This window comes from Xiphophorus hellerii, chromosome 4, assembly GCF_003331165.1.
Source record: "Xiphophorus hellerii strain 12219 chromosome 4, Xiphophorus_hellerii-4.1, whole genome shotgun sequence".
Lineage (NCBI taxonomy): Eukaryota > Metazoa > Chordata > Actinopteri > Cyprinodontiformes > Poeciliidae > Xiphophorus > Xiphophorus hellerii.
In genome coordinates, this window is record NC_045675.1 from 11,183,202 (window position 1) to 11,201,087 (window position 17,886).

The following is a 17,886-nucleotide window of genomic DNA, read 5'->3' on the forward strand; positions in this document are numbered from 1 at the left end:
GACACACAGCGTATTGGCTGGTCACACAAATATATATATATATATATATATATATATATATATATATATATATATATATATATATATATATATTTAAATATATATATATATATATATATATATTCCAACAGATCCACAATACCAAGCGACTGCAACATCAGGAAAAAGGAGCACGAGAAACTAGAGAAATACCAGGGCCTCAGGGAGGAACTGGAGAGGGCCTGGAAGGTGAAGACCACAGTGATGCCTGTGGTCATCGGGGCCCTCGGGGCAGTCACCCCCAAACTGGACCAATGGCTACAACAGATCCCAGGAACAACATCAGACATCTCAGTCCAGAAATGTGCAGTCCTTGGCACAGCCAAGATACTGCGCAGAACCCTCAAGCTCCCAGGCCTCTGGTAGAGGACCCGAGCTCAGAGGATAAGAACCACCCGCGGTGGGTGAGAAGGGAATATATATATATATATATATATATATATATATATATATATATATATATATATATATATATATATATATATATATATATATATATATATATATATATATAAACAGCTGTATATGAAATTTAATTAATAAAATAACCCATTCAACGCCCTTCTGTGTCGAGGGTGTGTCAAAAACAGCGGCTTGGTTGTTAGCAGCAGATCACATAACGCCCTGATGAGGCGTTATAGCGCCGGAGATCACTTTACCAACCGCCATTAAAACGAAAGAAGAAGAGGAGTGGGCGCGAACATGGCAGCCAAAGAAAGTGTAAACATCGATCAAGTAGAAGTGGAGAAGGTAGTTAACCGCTGGCTGGTGGAATATTACTTTTCTCTGATGGTGGAGTTCTTCAAGAACCAACAGTATGCGGATTTTTGTGCTAGTAGAGAAGTGGTGGACGGTAAGCACCCTCTATTCTAAACTAGCTTAAACTTGCCTAGCTTCTCATGTCTGCCTGTAGTAACTTAAGCTTCAACAAAGTGAAACAACTGGTTGTTTATTAACTACACCAAATGTTTATTATGTTTGCGCTTAATGTTGTAGGACAGTTTCACATTCTCTAGCGTTGCAGACTGAAATGTAAACCTGCTGGATTCATATTCTGAATTCAGCAAGCGCCTAACAAGAAGAGCGACATGAAACAACTGGAAAAATTATGTGAAATACTTGCTTTATTTTGCGCTGCTTTTAACTGGTCTCCTGCTATTGCAGACTTTTGTTTTTGGTCTTTTCAGCGAGCTTCCTCGTGTTTGTAAATTCCCAAATAATAATTCCTGCCACACAAGGTGTTGAGCCAACTCTAACCCGTTTATTTCAGCACCGAAACATGCATTAAATTACACTTAATACGTTACCATTTAGACAAAGTTTGAGCTTTATCCCTTATGTTATAATAATATGAAACTGATTCATAATTTGCCTCAAATGAACCTTAAATTAATAGAAAAAATCCTGAAGAGTAAGGGAAGGATTATAGATGTGGATTACTGAGTGTACAATTTCTGATCTCCTTAGGTGTCCTTGAACGTCCCATTGAATCTGTTGATGACATACCCTTGAAGATCAGATTGTTGCAGTTCCTGTCTCGCATAAACGAAGGAGAAAAACTTGGTGAGTTAATGTCTCCATGTTAACACAATTGCATTCATTTTAAGTGAAATGTTAAGAACAACTTGTGATATTCTTATAGTTTTGCGTATGTTGGTTTAGTCAGTGCACTGGCAAAAATGTTTTTAATCCTGAAAAATATTACTTGATCTTGTCTTTCATTTCATTCCATTCGTCCCACTGTCAGTCCTGCTGTTATGGTGATCAAGCCTTGCAGTTATTGTTAATTCTGTCCCTCAGATTTGTGGTTTGAACCCGATCAGTCCACAACGCCGCTGGAATCGGCTCTAAACTTGCTGGAAAGTATGAAGGCAAATTTCCAAATTCCTCAAGCTGATTTCGACCATGTATCCACATTACTTAAAGAGATGGTAGGTGATTTATTTTATTTTATTTATATATATACAGTATGTATATATAAACTTGTTACTGCTCTGGTTTAGTTTTTATACTTTTTAACTCAAAGACACCAAAAATCCATCTTTGCAAAGTCAGAGGCTGGAGCAGTTGTAATTGATAAGTCCAGCAAATCATCCAACCTAAGATTTTACCAGCAGGAGTAATTCTACACATTGTAGTAGATAAATACTGCTACATATTGTTGATGAAGAAATGTGCTGATCATTTCTCTAAAGTAAAAACCTGGAGATATCCTGAAAAGGCCGTTTTGATCTAGCAAATTATTTGTTTTTATTTTTTAGATCCTGGGGATTTTCATAAAGAATGAAGTATTTGATAAGGCAAAAGCTGCACTCACTTTGTACTTTCCGAGTCCAGGGAATGACAAGGTAAGTCCACCTAATCAATCTTTAACATGCTCCCATTCTGCAACTTCTAAACTAATATTGTAGATTATATGGTGTCTCTGCAGCTTCTGAGGCATAAATCAAACAATGCAAACAAAGGAATTGTGAACTGTTGTTCAGTTCCTCTGGGTCAGACAGTTCCCCTGGGTTGAAATATTTCTTGACATAAGTTGTGGTTGAGGAGCTAAATATTAGTTCAGTGATTGAAGGGAAGCAGTAAACCCGCAAGCATTTTTTCCAGTTCATTCAGTAAATGTTTGAGATTGTAGAGAAAACATCTAGAAAACATGAATTTCCTGACTATTTGTGAACAGACAATTGTTACCTTCCTTGGCTACAAATGTAAGTGGCTTCCAACTGATCTTTTGCTTGTCAACATCTGATTCTCCGTAGAGGGCCACATTCATGAGTCTCATCTGTCAGAAGAGTAACACACACAAGGTCATCGACCAAATGAACTTCCCACAGTTTAGGAAGGAGATGCTGTGTTTCTGCCAGAAGCTCTGCCCTTTTACTCTCTCTTTTATTCACCAGGTTTGCACACTGACAATTGAGTTTAAGACACCGCCTCTTGGATGTTTTGTTTTGAAGATGGTAATATCAATATGTGTGTGCTTAACAGGCTGCATTGAACCTTGTTGAGTCACGAATTGAAGTTCAACATGATGAAACACTGAGGAGCGACGAGCAAGACAAAGCCAGTTCCGAAGTAAACAACTTTCAGTTCAGATCAAGGTAAGGCCAGTTTCATCTGTTTTTATGTTCTAAAATCTTTCTAATGACCTCTGTGATTTTTTTAAAACATTTTTTATGAAGTGTTTATCTTGCCAGAGTTACTACACTCTTTAAAAGACTTTAACAATATGGAATTTAATTTGACTGGAAATTTCTCCAGACACTGGAAAGGTGTGAATTTAGAATATGATGTTATCTATATTTTCTATACATTTTATTCCATATCTTATTGTCAACATGATAAAAATGTAGATTTCTAAAAGCAACTTTTTGTGTTTTTTTAGAATTTGTGCATTCATCTGTCCATTTATTTGCCTTTGTCTATCTGTTCTATTGTCCATCTTTACTTCTGTCCATCCATCTTTTCATCCAACTGTTTCTTCCGTAATGTCTAGTTTTGCCATTTCCATAATTAGTTAGTATCTGTTCTCTAAATTCGAGATTCTTAGATTTCAGAACTTTTTTAGGAATCCTGTTGTGTGGTTTTAAAACTTCTCAGTAGTTTTTTTTGTTGTTCTCTTCCACACCTTTCAGAAGGTATCCATTCATCCAGAAGAGCAGACTTGAAGTAGCCTACAAAGCCCTGGCTCAGTGCTTGGATGAGAAAACATTTTCTGACTTGGAGCAAGAAGTGGAGGAAGAATCTCAGGAAAGCATGTGCCTCTGCCTGGAGAGACACACTGTTTCTATTCGAGGCACTACTCAGAGCTCAGAGCAAGAAGCCCTGTTTCAGAGAAAGTCAGTCAGCCCTCTGGAAGCTTCCCCAGCTGACCAGATGACACAGACAGGCGCAGGGCGCCAAGCAGCAGCAGGGTCCCTCTCAAAGACTCTCTACACGGTGGCCCGGTTTGTGGTCGAGCCGGACAGCCAGCCGAGCTCGCAGTGCACAACAGCTGCCGAGGAGCTGGACGTCGAGACGAGGACAACGGAGTCTCCACAGATGCCGTCTGCATCAAATAAAGAGGTGAACGGCCTGCAGTGCTCAGATTCAGACAGACAACATTCGAGGCCCAAAAGAAAGCTTCCCAGGGGGGGCAGCAATACAGTGAGCAGGTTAGTTTACCTCCATCTTCCTCTGTTAGTTGCTGCTTTTACATTTTATCCCAACATGTCTTATTTCTGCTCTTTCTTTAAGAACTGTGTGACTGAGTATGTGAGTTTAAAAAAAAACCATTTGTTTTTCAGAGCTTCAACTAGTTTGGTTGTAGACTCATCAGACAGTGAAGAGGAATCCCCTCAGAGTGGGAAAAAAGAACTGGAGCAGCTGAATGAATCATCCAGCAAGTAAGTCCAAGTGGAGTGTCACCTCACACTGACCTGGCTTCACGGAGTCCCAAAGATTCAGCAATTTTTCAGTTTGCAGTACTATTCAGAATAACAACATCCGCAGTGGCATCTGAGTAAATTAAAATACCACTGAGAAGGTTTTATATTTCAGTCTTTCGAATACAGAATTGAAAATCATGCGTATTACAGATTTATTACACACATAATGAAATTGCTTAATTCTGATCATTTTGATGACCGTAGCTTATATATTGTGAAATCCTATTATTGAGTTTTCTGGAGAATCATTAAATGAAATCAAGTCAAAAATGTTATTGCACTGTACTGAAAAATGGATGATCTGAACAATTATGGGGAAGACCGGAGCAAACACTCACTGTCACCCTCTACAATTTCTAATAAGAAACTTTTATCAAGATTCCAAAGTTAGTTTAGAACTAAATCACTGCATGAGTTTAATCTTCTCATTGTCTGGCTGCTATCTGTTAAATAGATGAATATTTTCACTCTTGTTATGCTAAAAACATTGATTTACTTCCATGGCAGAAAAGCCAACAGATCCAGAGAAGCGTCACAAAGCAAGGACGAGCAACAGGCGCAGACAAACGTCTCCAAAACTTCAAAGAAGCGACCGCTCAAATGGATATCCAAGAGTTCTAAACAATGGTGAGAGGAATCATGCTCTACATATTTTTAATGTAGTGTAAAATCTGAGTTGACTCAGGTCTGTGTGGGAAACCTTTACTTCATTTTTACCCAGTGACCCGAGCAGTGGAGAGCATGTTTGTCTGTCAGACTCTTCGTTGGATTCGTCGCCTGACGTGTCTGCTCCTCGCCCTGTTCCTCAGAAGAGCTCCACTCCTCACAAAGATGCTCAAAGAAAGATTCCCGTCATACGACTTTGGTTAGTAAAGCGGAGATAGTCAGCTGCTGTCAGTTAATGAACATAAATGTGTTTTCATCCTTATCTGAAAGTGTAAAATTACCATATTCACTTTTTTCTGTATTTATGTTAAGAATTTATATATTATAAACTGTTATGCATTAATCAATGTCTTCAGCCATGTCGTCGTTTAATCATGCATGTTTTTATTATGGGAAGTTTTTGCTTTGCCAGTAAGAGAAAAACTCAATTTCTAAAAAGCTTCTTCGTCTGTTCAGGAGAGAAGACCACAAAAATATAACGGAGGAAAAGGAGACGTGGACCGATGAGGACTCCCTTTTCCCCTCCATAAAGAACAGAGGTAATACTTCCTCAGCTATCAGAATCTAATCAATGCTAATCTGACTGTGAAAATCTAACAATATAAATATTATCTATGCTTTTTGCTACAGGATCAGGATCAAATGAAAGCACAATCTCACATTCAGGACACAGAAGGGTAAGCAATACGTTAAAAAAAACAGTCAACTAAAAAGATTCGGTGCCAACTTAGGTTTTCAGTGTTGTGTAAAAGTTATTGCCCCTTTAACAGATTTTTTCCACTTTTCATTTCTTTTGCGTATTTAAATGTTTAAACAAAATTTAAGACAAAGAAAGCTATTTAAACCAATGAGACGGGAAATAAATCCTGTTTCCGAAGCTATGTTAATTTAAGTATTGAAAGTGATTAACTCACCTTTTCTAAGTTTAGTTCTACTAGTTACACACACAGTCACACACACCTTATTGCTGCCAGATTCTCAAGAAATCTGGCAGCAATAAGATGCCAGATTTCCAAGCAGGGTCAAAAGAACCTGCTTGGAAATATGAAGTAGGTTTCTTTTGATGCCTTCAGTAAAGGAAATTGAAGATTAGACATAATGGCCTGGAAAAATAATCTAAACATATTTATTTTTGCTCAATTTTTAAATTAAACTGATTAATCATGTTTGGAACCTAAACTCTGTTTTGTTTTTATTTAGTGTTATAAGGATCCAACTTGACTGGATTTGATAAAAGTGACAGTTCTCCCTAACAGATCATTTTTAACTACCAAAACATGGACCCTTTTCTTTGGCAGTTGTTTTCCCCCCACCAGGATGTTTCACATCTATATAGGCGGCATAAAATGTTCGCTAAATCAGAACAATGCCAAGTATCTAATGCGCTTCTTGTATCCTTGGGTAAAGTAATGTTTATGATCAAGGCAATTCCACCAACTTTTTTGCTCAAAGGCTTTTTTAGGTAAACTGAACATCCTTGTGATTTTGTTGTCAGAGGCTTGGTGATACTCAGATTAAGCATTTAAAGAACTTGATTCCAGTTGTACTGCAGATGCGTACTTCTTAATTTAGAATAAAAGGTTTAATCTTTTCAAAGCAGTACAAACCTGACCATCTTTTATTGTTTCCATTGCTACAGAGATGGACTGAGAGCGAAACGGAGAACTTAATTCAAGGGGTCAGAAACTTTGGCGAGGGGAGCTGGAGTAAGATAAAGGCGTACTATACATTCAACGATCGCTCCAACGTGAACCTGAAAGACCGATGGAGGACATTGAAAAGGCAAAAATTGGTTTAACTTTATTTTGTTAATTTTTTGGGGGGTTTTGTTTTTGTTATTTAATTCAGTTATGTTCAGTCCAGAAAACTTTTAAAAGTTGTTTGAATCAGATGTTCCTGTTTAGTTGAGTTTTCTTTGAAACAAGCTGCAAAAAAAAAAACTGGATTAATTTGCCTATTTCTTGCTAAAGGAGTCATCCATGTTTAAGCAGTCCTATTTTAAAGGACTTTTGGAAAAGAATGGCAGACTACAGCCCTGTTCTGTAAAGCATCTTGATTTTCACAGGTAATAAATGACCAACAAATGCATAAAAAGGCCAGTGTTTTTATTACGCCTGCATTAAACTTGATTGGTAAAGGTACGAGGTCCCTGGTTCATGTTAAAATCCCCAGTTTATCATAGATAAAATAAAAGTGTAATCATAAAACCCCAATCACTGCAAGAGTAGGATAATTGGTTTATTAAGAGAAAAACATTTAGAAGGAAAAAAAACAGGAACACCACCTTCAATTTGGTGATTCTTAAAGGAATCTATAAAAGACTCCACATAGTCCAGGTTTGCAATATAACAATAAGTCAATAGAAACATATCGCCGTTGAGGGACTGCAGAAAAATATTCTCCTGATGTTACGGATCCCACGGCAAGAAGAAGGCAACGTCTCATCCCGCCAAGTCACAATGAAATGTCACCTGGGCAAAAAGAGCAGCTGTGAACTCCAGCTGTTCTGGATCCACATTTCTAAATGAGAAAAGAACAACTGTCCATCCAGATGCAGGGAGTTTATGTCAGCGTGTCCTCGCTCCTGATGAACTCTCCCACATCGGCCTGGTGGAACACAACAATGGACATGGGGTCTACTCGCCGACACTCCTGTGTGGACTTGGCTGCTACTCCAAAACCCTGGCAATAAAAGCAGAGAACATTCAAAGCTTTAGGTGAAACAAGAAATTGGACACATTGTCTAATTTATGTGACAATCGCTCTACTTCTAGGACAGTTTATATTTAGTTTAGCATGTCAGAAATTCTTAACCATTGAAAATCAAGAGTGATGCTAAATTCAAGATCCTTCACCATTTCACTATGCTGTTTTAAAGCATCCTAAATGCTATAGATTACCTGGAGCAGCTGTTTTCATCGCTTCACACATGGAAAAACGGCAGCTCTCTGCAGCTGGTTTGCAGCAAGTCATGGTTAAAACAAATGAGCTCAGAAATGACCTGCACACAGCTCAGTGACAGGCTCCAGGGCCACATTTACAGTTAAGCAAAATTGGTTACACCCTAGCCAGATTTAGCTTAAAAATAATATTTTAATTTGATGCTCATGTTTCTTCTGACTGAAATCAATGTTGTCATCTTGGAGTGGCTCATCCAGAGTTTTGACTTAAACTGGGAAGGGAGCTAAAGATTAGGCTAATGGCAATGAGGCCTTGTAATCTACTTCATTAATCAGAAACAAGCTTCTTTGTTGAAACCAGACTAAATCTGTTTGGTCAATTTTTTTTCTAACTTGCTGTAAAAACAAAAGTATACAATCCCAATTAGGTTCACTGACATGATGATAATAGAAAACTAGAAGATTTTCAGCAATATCATATAGTGGAAAAAGTATTTTTATCTTGGACAACATTGGAGGTTTTGGCATGCCAGTGATTCTTCCCTCTCCCGATGCCTCTGTCATTTCCAGCAGGAAAGCAACTTCTTGCTTAAAAATAACTTCAAATGTAGCAGTGTAACTTTGCAAAAATTGTTTTTTTAAAATGTTACTTTTTAGAAGCTACTGACAAGTCCCAAACTTCAGAGTGAGTGGCTGTTGTTACTTCTGTTACATCAATTAACAAGCATGAACTAATCCTATTGAAAGCCTTGCAATCATCTGAATGGCACTGACTTTTCTAGTCCTTCTAGAATAGGCTGAACTCTTAACTGTTCAAAGAATGCTGCCACAGAACGAGTCTGACGTTTTAAAGTCACTTCATGGTAATCCAACTGAGCCTTTCCAGTCATAATACTTTTGAAAAAGAGGATCCATAGTCAAGTATTTTAAATCCAAAACAGTGGGAGTCAGAAATAAACTTACCAAAGGTACATCAGCCATGGAGTAAACCACAACTCCTTGATACTGCATCGTGTTTTCAGTAATTCTACCAAGGCCAGACTTCAGCACATGGTTCCCGTACAAGAAAGACTGCTCTGCTCCAGGTTTCACCCACACCTTGAACTGAGCACATCATAGTTTCAGATTATGTACATCTTCTTTCAATTTTAACCAGTGTCGCCTCTGTTTTATCTCTACTCCCAACTGGCATGGGAAAGATTCGTGCAGAGAATACACACCTTTGCATAGGGAGCCAGGAAATCCAGAGCTGTGATGTGCAGGCGGAACTTCTTGGTCTTTGTGAATTTTCCAAAGCATGTTCCCACCGAAATAAGTTTGTCTCTGGAAAAGTTTGTGGCCAACTTGAGAATTTTCTCGCTGTGGACAGAGAAAGTAGTTCTAAATAAGATTCTCAGTTAACCAAAGGCGGAACTGCTAGCTTTTGAAGGTGAGACAAGGAAAAGAATGGTGTTATCAATAAAATATGAGAAAAAAGAACGTTAAACTAGAAAAGCACTTTGTAACACATAAGACAAAATAGAAAAGGTGTACTGTATTTGATCATTCGATATTTAAGTCAGCTCAAAGATTGACCAAATGAAACAAACATGAGCAGAGTTTCAAAAAGATACAAATTTAACAACCATAATAGACAAGATCAAAAGATTGTGTCTTATTTAGCTGTGATTAAAGCTTTTTTTCATTGTATGTATGTTGAAGAAGGTTGTTCTAGATGGTCATTTACATACTTATTTACAAAAAGTAAAAGTATATTAAATGATTTTTTTAGCTCTTGGCTTTTGAAACGAATGAGAAATGATTCTCTGATATTGACAACACCTTGGAGGAAGTGCTTCGGATCAGGTACATGTGAAAAACAGGTTTTGAACAATTTGAAACATGCCATCACAAAATGCATGAACAGGACGGAGCTCCATGTGCTTATGAAATAATTATATATTTGTATTAACCAATAATTACCTCATGTAGTACACACGGTCTTGATGTAGCCTGAAGCAATAGGTGCCATCGGGTCGGTCAACTAGAAGCTTAATGTTTTCCCCTATGCTTTTGGGAAAGAAAATACACTGATCACATGAATGCTAACAAGCATGCTAATATATATTATTGAAAGTTGCTCCCTTTCGGGCCAATAAAGATACTTCTAAGCTCACTTACTACTTTGACAGCTTCTCAAACATCGTTTTTGTCTCCTCCTCAGTTAACGGTCTCATTTTTAGGATGTAAAGCCGTCTTTTTTTAGCAGGGAATGTGAGGTTTTTAGTCCGTACGTAGAGGGATAAAAACGTGGGTACCAGCGGAAGTAGTCACACTTTAAAGCGGAACTTGTCTTACGTAAACAGTCGGCACAGTTCCGGGTTTTTTTTGGGTATTCTGCTTTCAAGTCGAGCTTGCCTTTCCCTCCGGTAAACCGACCACCTTCTGGTGAGTTTAACTTCTTAAATTTAAAATAAAACGCCTTGTGGATGTTTGATATATTATTAGCAATAGACACACGGACGCTTGTGTATTTTAAACCTAGTTTTACCTTCCTATTCTTGTCTTGGTAATCGGAAATGAGCTCAGTTAGCCTAGCAGGCTAGCAGCTGTCAAGAGGAAAAAAAAAACTCAGCTTTGGGTGCTAGCGAGGTTAGCATGTGAGCTAACCGTGGTAGCAGCTGACAGTTAACCCTAGTTTGCTGTTGACAGTCGCCCTAGCCACCAAATAAATCAAATTAGAAATAAATCTTGAATCAGTGGGAAATAATCGGTGTTTAAAACCTAACTGTAACTGTCACGTTTATCATTTGAAGACGGGAGTCATTTTTTTTTGCCGCAGCGGCGCGTAGTTACATAACGCTCATTTGTTTGTAAATAGCAATTACTTTCAGATCACAGGCAGTAACACTTAATCCTTTAAGGACATCAGATGCAATTAGGACCAACTTTAAGCTTCTCTGTACTCGGTGCCAGCTAAGTGTGTGCTTCTCCTACGCTGTGGATGCGCTCTGTCACTTCAATGTCAGCCGAGTGTGCTGTCAGCTGCAGAGTCAGTAAATCAGTTTTGGGAGAGCGACTTTGTCAGCAGACTCTTTGCATTTGAGGGAACACTTGATCCTCCCTTCACTGCCTGTTGGGCAGCAAAAACAGCTGATCCAGTTTTTTTTTTAAAATAGGTTGGCGAATAATGTGCTAGTTTATGCAGAAATAGCGAAGGCATCTGTTTGTAAAAGATCTGAATTAACTGAAGTTAAGTTTGACTAATGTCGGAAGAGTCATTAGGTTTACAATGGAATATATGTTGTATTTAATCTCCCAAATATCAAGTTTAAAAAGTCCCTGGCCTATCAGAGGCGAAGAGTCGCAGGAAAAAAGATAAATCCGAAACATTTATTGTAACCTCATTACCAAAAAATGTTTTTGTTCGGGAATGTTTAGCTATTTTAATCTTCTTTCCGGGTAAGGGATGTCAGGTGTAATATTTATGATGGCTCATTGCAGGCTTTTACATTTTCTGTTTGTTTTCATGAGGTCCAGGAATGTCTGATAGCTATGAGTTGTCAAATGAGAAAGTAATCTGAAATTACACGTTTAGCCAGTTGGGGTAAAACCACTGAGTCCCTTTAGACAGCTCAAGTATTTAACATTTGAATTAGACTGCAGTGAATGAGCCCTGTAGGTTGAGACTACAGGAGTTCAGTGCATCATTACGCTGTCCTTGTCGCTCTGTGTGTTTTTTCTCATTTTCCATAGTTTGAGGAAGTCTTTCTTTCTGGAATTTGTTGGCCTCATTCTCTTCTTAATCAACTTTCTTGAGATTTCATTAAGCACAAAGCTGTTTGTCAGTCTTATATCCTCAGTAACCCCCTAACTTTCATTCAGACTTGATAATCCAGTACAATGCATCAGCACTGTCAATTAATCACTTGTTTGTTCAAGTGTTCAAGGATGCTTTACTAAAACTATAAACTAATAAGAGTACTTAAGAACTGAAAAATGTGCTGATCATTGTTACCAACAGTCAGAAGTTATAATGGCTAAAGTAACTCTTATTAACTCAACTGCTTATTCAGCTTGTGGGAGAGTGACTAAGATCTCAGAGCTTGAGAGTTACTCTTTTTACATGCTTTGCTCAGCGTTGAACATTTTATAGCACAAGATAAATGACATTTACATGGTGTTATTGTGACAATAATCCTGAAATATTAATCTGTTAAGTGATTTTTCTTATTATTATTTTTATGTCAAAACAAAGAGAATACAAGAATCAGTAGCAGAAAATAAGGGCGTTTTCGGCTGAATTTCCCCTACCACAGATAAGGAGCTAGTTCACGGCTAGTTGTGACACATTATCACAGTAATATCAATTTATGGTTTTTCACTCTTTACAGGTGTGTTTGCTCTCCTGTTTTTTCTGCGGAGCAGTTCTTGTGCCAACAGTTTACTCCGAAGGAACCAGCAGCCCTTCTGTCAGCAGTTTCCGGTGCGTGTTTGTGACTCTGGCAACGGCGAACAGGAAGACAGACGCTGAGAGACGTCTGAGCTGAGAGAGGAAACTGCTGCGGCTTCTTCGTCTGCCTCAGAATGACTGAGTTCTGGGTTTGTTTCAGTTGCTGCATTGCAGAGCAGCCGCAACCAGTGAGTGAGACATTTCCTCTGAAAAGTAACTGTTCCTGACTTGATGAAACCTTTGCGTTTTAGTGGATACGTGTTATTTTTAAGAAGTTATTCAAATGTAATTTTGTGCAGTGGCCTGACATGTTGCATTTTAACATGCTGAAATAGCTTCAGATGTACTTGGGACAAAATATGCATTGCATCTAATTTGAAGGAAGGAAATTGTCAAATGAAACTAAATGAACATTTGTTTACAATGACTGCAGAATAATAATATATCTATGGAGTTGGTTGGAAACTAAGCAAAAAAAAGGAAGAAATTTTGCACAACTAATGTTAAATTCTGCTTTTAGAGTGAAGAGGAAACATGTGGAATTTGAATAAATTTAGACCTATTATAGTACGTTTGTGTGGCTCAACTTTTCCAGCCATTTTGAATACTATGTAATTGTTAATGTTGCCACCTTCTGATTTTTAATTGTGTGCTTTTGATTAACAGAAATACATTTTTAGAACATTAGTTCATCCAAACAATTATTGTTTGGATGTTGTATTTAATGAAGTGCCAACTTTAGTCTTTCAGAGGTTTGAAAGAATATATTTGTTTACATTTTCTTCAGAAACGGCGGCGACGAATCGACCGCTCCATGATCGGGGAGCCAACAAACTTTGTTCACACCACACATGTAGGCTCGGGAGATATGGGCCTTGGATTGGCATCAGTAAGCTTCATTCACTGTTCACGGTTTAATCGACTGAACTCACCACACTGTGATCATTGGTTGCTTAACATTTCCAATCTTTTTGTAGGTAGATCTTGTTCAGGCTCAGATGAAGTCTAAAGGAGGCTACACACACGGTGGCTCAGAGGGCTCTCAGTTGTAGTGAGGTGAGGTGGGTTTGCTTCCATTTATTTGAAAAAATCAATTTATTTCAACCAGTATTTTTTTTTTCTTTTTGCTTGTAATTAATAGAATCTGCAGTTTAGATTCTATTAATTCTTGAGTGTTTCTTTTCGGAGCAGAGCAGCATTCTTGATAGAGTCTGATAAGTAGGTTGCAATGTTTAATCCTGTCATCTCCTTTGAAAGCTTCCTCTGTCTCTTTTACTGCAGTGTGTAAAATAATAACTCAAATCAACAAGTCCTCTCTGCAGACTTTCTGATACCGCAGCCTTTGGGCTTTTCGGTTTAACACATGAATAAATATCTACTTTAGAGCTAAAAGTCTCTGTTTCGACCCCACCCATCCTATGTCTCACCATTGACGGCACACATCTGCAAGCTGCTCTTGTGTGTGTTTATGAGGAAACTGGAGCAATGCAACACAACACATTTATACTGTGACTGATCATATTATACTGAGAAAATACTCCCCAAATGGGAGGAAACCAGTGGACTTTCTCCCCTATTGATAAACTTTGTTTTGCTGGAAACAGCTTCAGCTTATCTTGAGACACCGACTTAGCTGTCAGTAGAATGTGTTTATGTATTTATTTAATTTTAGTATCGCGTATCAGGTTCTAAACTGTGACATATCTTTTTTGTTGATGTGGCACTCTGCCTTGTTTTTAAACTCCCATTTCACATTGCTTTAGTTGCTCCTCTCTTTTAATTAAACTGCTGTAGTTTATTCAGCTGAGCTAGGATAACAATAGCATGCTTGAGAGAGAAACTGTATTTTAACTAGAGGTCTAAAATCAGAACAAATTTAATAAAACAACTTCCAAGTTAATGTAGACATTGTCTTCCAGTGCTGCAAATCCTAATGATTCTTTCTAATTTTTTTTTCCACAGCTCTTCAGACTTGTGAAAACTACTGTTGTTTTATGGAAGAATAAAAAAAAAAGAAAAGAAAAAGCAGTTCTGTCTGTAACGGACCCAGGACCAAAAAATGAAACTACTGCTTTTCCAAGATCTTGTACATATTTTTATTTTCCATTCCTCCCCTTTTTTTATGAAAGCACTGCTATCCATTTGTTGCCATAATGTTGCACTGTAAGGAGCAAATGTTAAGGATAGATTGAGGTGTTTAGAGCTCATAATGTCAGTCGGTTGTATGCTTGTGTGTATGCATGAGAAAACATTTTCAGAAATATTTGCTGTTGTAGCCTACTGGATGCCTGTAATTTATTGATTTGATTTGTGAACGGACCTCATGGTGGCTGGGCCACGCTGGATATGTACAACGTTCAGTTTCTTCTTCATTCTCAGAGGTTTATCAAACGACAGATTAAAATTAAGCGACGCAAGAAGGTTCCGATTTTTATTCTGAGAACTGCTATTGCTTTTCTGAGTCGCTTTCAGGGTTGAAGGTTGCTGGTTTTGTAATAAACTTGAAAACAAGTGGATACACTGGACTATACGTTGTACACACACACATGCTTAGGAATTTCTCTTTAGTTTCAACCATTTCTTTTTTAAATCATTCAGATTGAAGCATATAGAATTTTAATAACCTATAAACTTCCTCATCTGCCTTCCTAAGTAATGTTTATTTTTTTAAATGTTAGAAGCGCATTGCTGCAACAACCATGCTTGTAGTGTTTTATAGGGGAAAAAAATCATTTAAAAAAAAAAAAGCATTTTGTTTCCATCATTGTGCACAAACTGTAGGCAAATAATGAACCTTCGTTCAAACAGACCACAAGTGCAGACTGTTCTCTTTGGTAGGTTAGTGTTGTAGCCATCGACAGATTTAATGTAAGTTGTTCATCCGGTTAAATGTAACTGATTGTATCTTTCACCAGCACACCAAGAAATCCCAGCTTATGTGACTGGTAATCCCTGTTTTAGTTTGGCGTAATACTGTCCCCATGAAGGTCTTGGAACGTCTTACGTGGAACTGAGCTCACGCGTCTCTTAAAGTTGTCATATGTTTGTCTTTAGTTGTTTTAGTTTCTCATGTAGACTTTAATAAGTTTTCATTATTACAAGAAAGTATTATTCTCTTACCATGTAGGCACAAATTCTCTCCCACTGCTGTAGTTTTCCTTTCTCTCTGAAGGGTTTGCCTTTTCCACAAGCACACAAACTTTCCTTTAAAGGGGAAAAGTAAACAAATGCAGCTATTGTCTGACTCTGCTGGTTGTTCAGTGATCAGGGTGGATTTTACATCTTTTGTCTAACTTTTTTTTTTCTCACTTGAGATTGACCTTTTTGTTATTTCCATATCAAGAAAATGAAATCAGAAATAATAAAAAAAATATGTAAAAATCAAGGAGGCTTTAATTTTGTAGACATCGTCGCATTTTGTTAATCCTATGATTGAATGTATTAGGTGCAGCATGCTAAAAGGTACAAAAGAACTAAAATTTTAACGTTGGTACCAGCCATTAGAAAATGCAGTGTAATTGTAAATGCAGCCTTAACTTTTCTCTTTTGGACTTATTTTATGACAGATTTAATGAAATTAAGTCAAGTCAGGTTTAGGAAATACTATTTTGACACATCAGCCTGTTTTCTTTGTATTGTCTGTGTAGTGATTCTCTGTAAAACAGACTTTTATGTAAACATTTTTTTATCCACAAAAATCTTAAACATGAAGTAGTCGAACTGGCATTTGCAGTACGTTTGTGTGACCAGCAGGCTGTGCTAGTGGACTGCTTGAATGTGACAAAATAGATCAATCGTTTTGGGATATCTTTCATGACTCATGATGATGCTGTACATAAAATAAGTGATGTATAAAAGTGATGACTCCGTGATATATATGTATTCAAATTCATGCCTATTTTCTTTTCTGTAAGCTGTTACAGGGAATGCAGAGTTGGCACAATGTTTTTCTTTTTCTCAGGACTTAACTTCATGTAGTTCCCACTTTAAAGGGATGTTCAACTGTTTGTTTGTTTTTTTTTCCTTTTCTGGGCAAATAAATGTTATATGTTGTCGCACCAACTTGCAATGTCTTTGTCACTTCAGTATAAGGCACTAATCAGAAATGTCCCCAGATGGCATTAAATCAATACTGGCTTTCTCCAAATTTTCTGTTTGCATGTTTAGACATAATACTATTAGCTCTGGCACCTTTGTTCCCTCCATGTCTGGGGAGTGTTTCACTGCAGCTTCAGTTAGATTGCATACGAGTACTTAAAGTTCACTTTAACTCACAACGTGTGGTATTGTCTTTAAGTGACTTTAAGGGGCTTAGCAACATGCTGCCCCTCGTAACTCCATTCTCTGAATTGGGTTACAAGAGCTACGTTTCTGTAGCCAAGTAAAACAACAGCCTGGTTATGTGAGAAAAAGTGACACTTGCATGACACCTGCATGGATCGCTATTATAAAAGTCTATTCTAGTGACAGCTGTTAGGAGGAACTTGACGAGATACACTTTCGCAAATCCGAGTAATAATCCTCATCACAACTTGAGCAGAACAACTCAGCGCATCTATCAGAATGCTGACAGAAATTCGGCATTTTGAGATTTGTTACAAGTGGTAATTCATCACTAGGGTGAACTTCAAGCAGATTGGCTACAGGGCATGGAGTCAAGGCCGGTTCTTCAAATTTCCACCGTTCAACTCCAGGTCCGGACCTTCCAAGACAAAGATGCGGCCAAATGTTTAGAGTTTGACTAATGGTTTTGACTTTCTCCTCACCAGATTTGTGCTGCTCCCTGGATGCTTTCTTTTCTTTTGTGTTTATATATATATATATATATATATATTCTCCCAAAAAGTTTAACATATTTGACTTTTGAAAACATGGAAAATGTAAAAATGTCAAACTTTAGTCATCATGAATAGAAGGTCTTGCAGTAGATGCAATTATGACTTCTTCATTTCAAACTATTTATTGAAACAGAATTTAATGGTAGCTATATCACAACAAACATGTCTGAGCCTCAGTAGCTTAAGCCGTCAATTATTTCTTGAACATAGCATGTCAAGAAAGGCACAATTAGAGGCACAATAACTGATTAATGATCTAGCATCAACCTCTCACATGGTTGATACTAGATCTTGGCCCACCTGCCCACACTGTAACACAAAAAACCTTCAAAGATTTGTCTGGTGAAAGCTCTGAGTAGTCCCATAAGGTGCTTTTTGACATTCCCAACAGTATTGGCAGGCATCATTTTATCCTTCATTTGAAACTACAGCACTGAGGTTCACTGGTTCTTCATCCAAAGCATATGTTCCCAATGAATATTCCCTCAGTCAGGGGGATTATGCCTATGTCAGGGAATGTTTTCAGGCACCTCACAGGTCGTCTGGCATGTAGACCATGCCCATTTCTTATTTTCCTTTTGTCT

General features: G+C 37.7%; 3 protein-coding genes across 4 annotated transcripts; 2 read left to right on the plus strand and 1 right to left on the minus strand.

The window, feature by feature from the left end:
- Positions 1-702: 702 nt before the first annotated feature.
- terfa (telomeric repeat binding factor a) lies at positions 703-7,112 on the plus strand. Its single transcript, XM_032560472.1, has 13 exons — positions 703-892; positions 1,507-1,602; positions 1,840-1,970; positions 2,301-2,387; positions 2,799-2,939; positions 3,028-3,140; positions 3,675-4,193; positions 4,326-4,424; positions 4,974-5,093; positions 5,188-5,331; positions 5,589-5,671; positions 5,763-5,809; positions 6,772-7,112. The coding sequence occupies exons 1-13, from the start codon at positions 742-744 to the stop codon at positions 6,928-6,930; spliced, it is 1,890 nt and encodes a 629-aa protein (XP_032416363.1). The 5' UTR covers positions 703-741; the 3' UTR covers positions 6,931-7,112.
- Positions 7,113-7,356: 244 nt separating this feature from the next.
- Positions 7,357-10,358, minus strand: nip7 (NIP7 nucleolar pre-rRNA processing protein). The gene is made up of 5 exons (XM_032560473.1): positions 10,193-10,358; positions 9,995-10,081; positions 9,253-9,391; positions 8,996-9,136; positions 7,357-7,814 (listed from the first exon to the last, which is right to left on the minus strand). Exons 1-5 carry the CDS (start codon positions 10,246-10,248, stop codon positions 7,695-7,697), a joined length of 543 nt encoding a protein of 180 aa, XP_032416364.1. The 5' UTR covers positions 10,249-10,358; the 3' UTR covers positions 7,357-7,694.
- On the plus strand, positions 10,355-16,526 carry cdc42se2 (CDC42 small effector 2). 2 transcript variants are annotated; one of them, XM_032560475.1, is made up of 5 exons: positions 10,355-10,459; positions 12,406-12,652; positions 13,252-13,353; positions 13,442-13,525; positions 14,427-16,526. In XM_032560475.1, exons 2-4 carry the CDS (start codon positions 12,599-12,601, stop codon positions 13,514-13,516), a joined length of 231 nt encoding a protein of 76 aa, XP_032416366.1. In that variant the 5' UTR covers positions 10,355-10,459; positions 12,406-12,598; the 3' UTR covers positions 13,517-13,525; positions 14,427-16,526. The 2 variants fall into 2 exon arrangements, with proteins under 2 accessions (XP_032416366.1, XP_032416365.1); XM_032560474.1 differs by having other exon boundaries at positions 13,442-13,520.
- Positions 16,527-17,886: the final 1,360 nt, after the last annotated feature.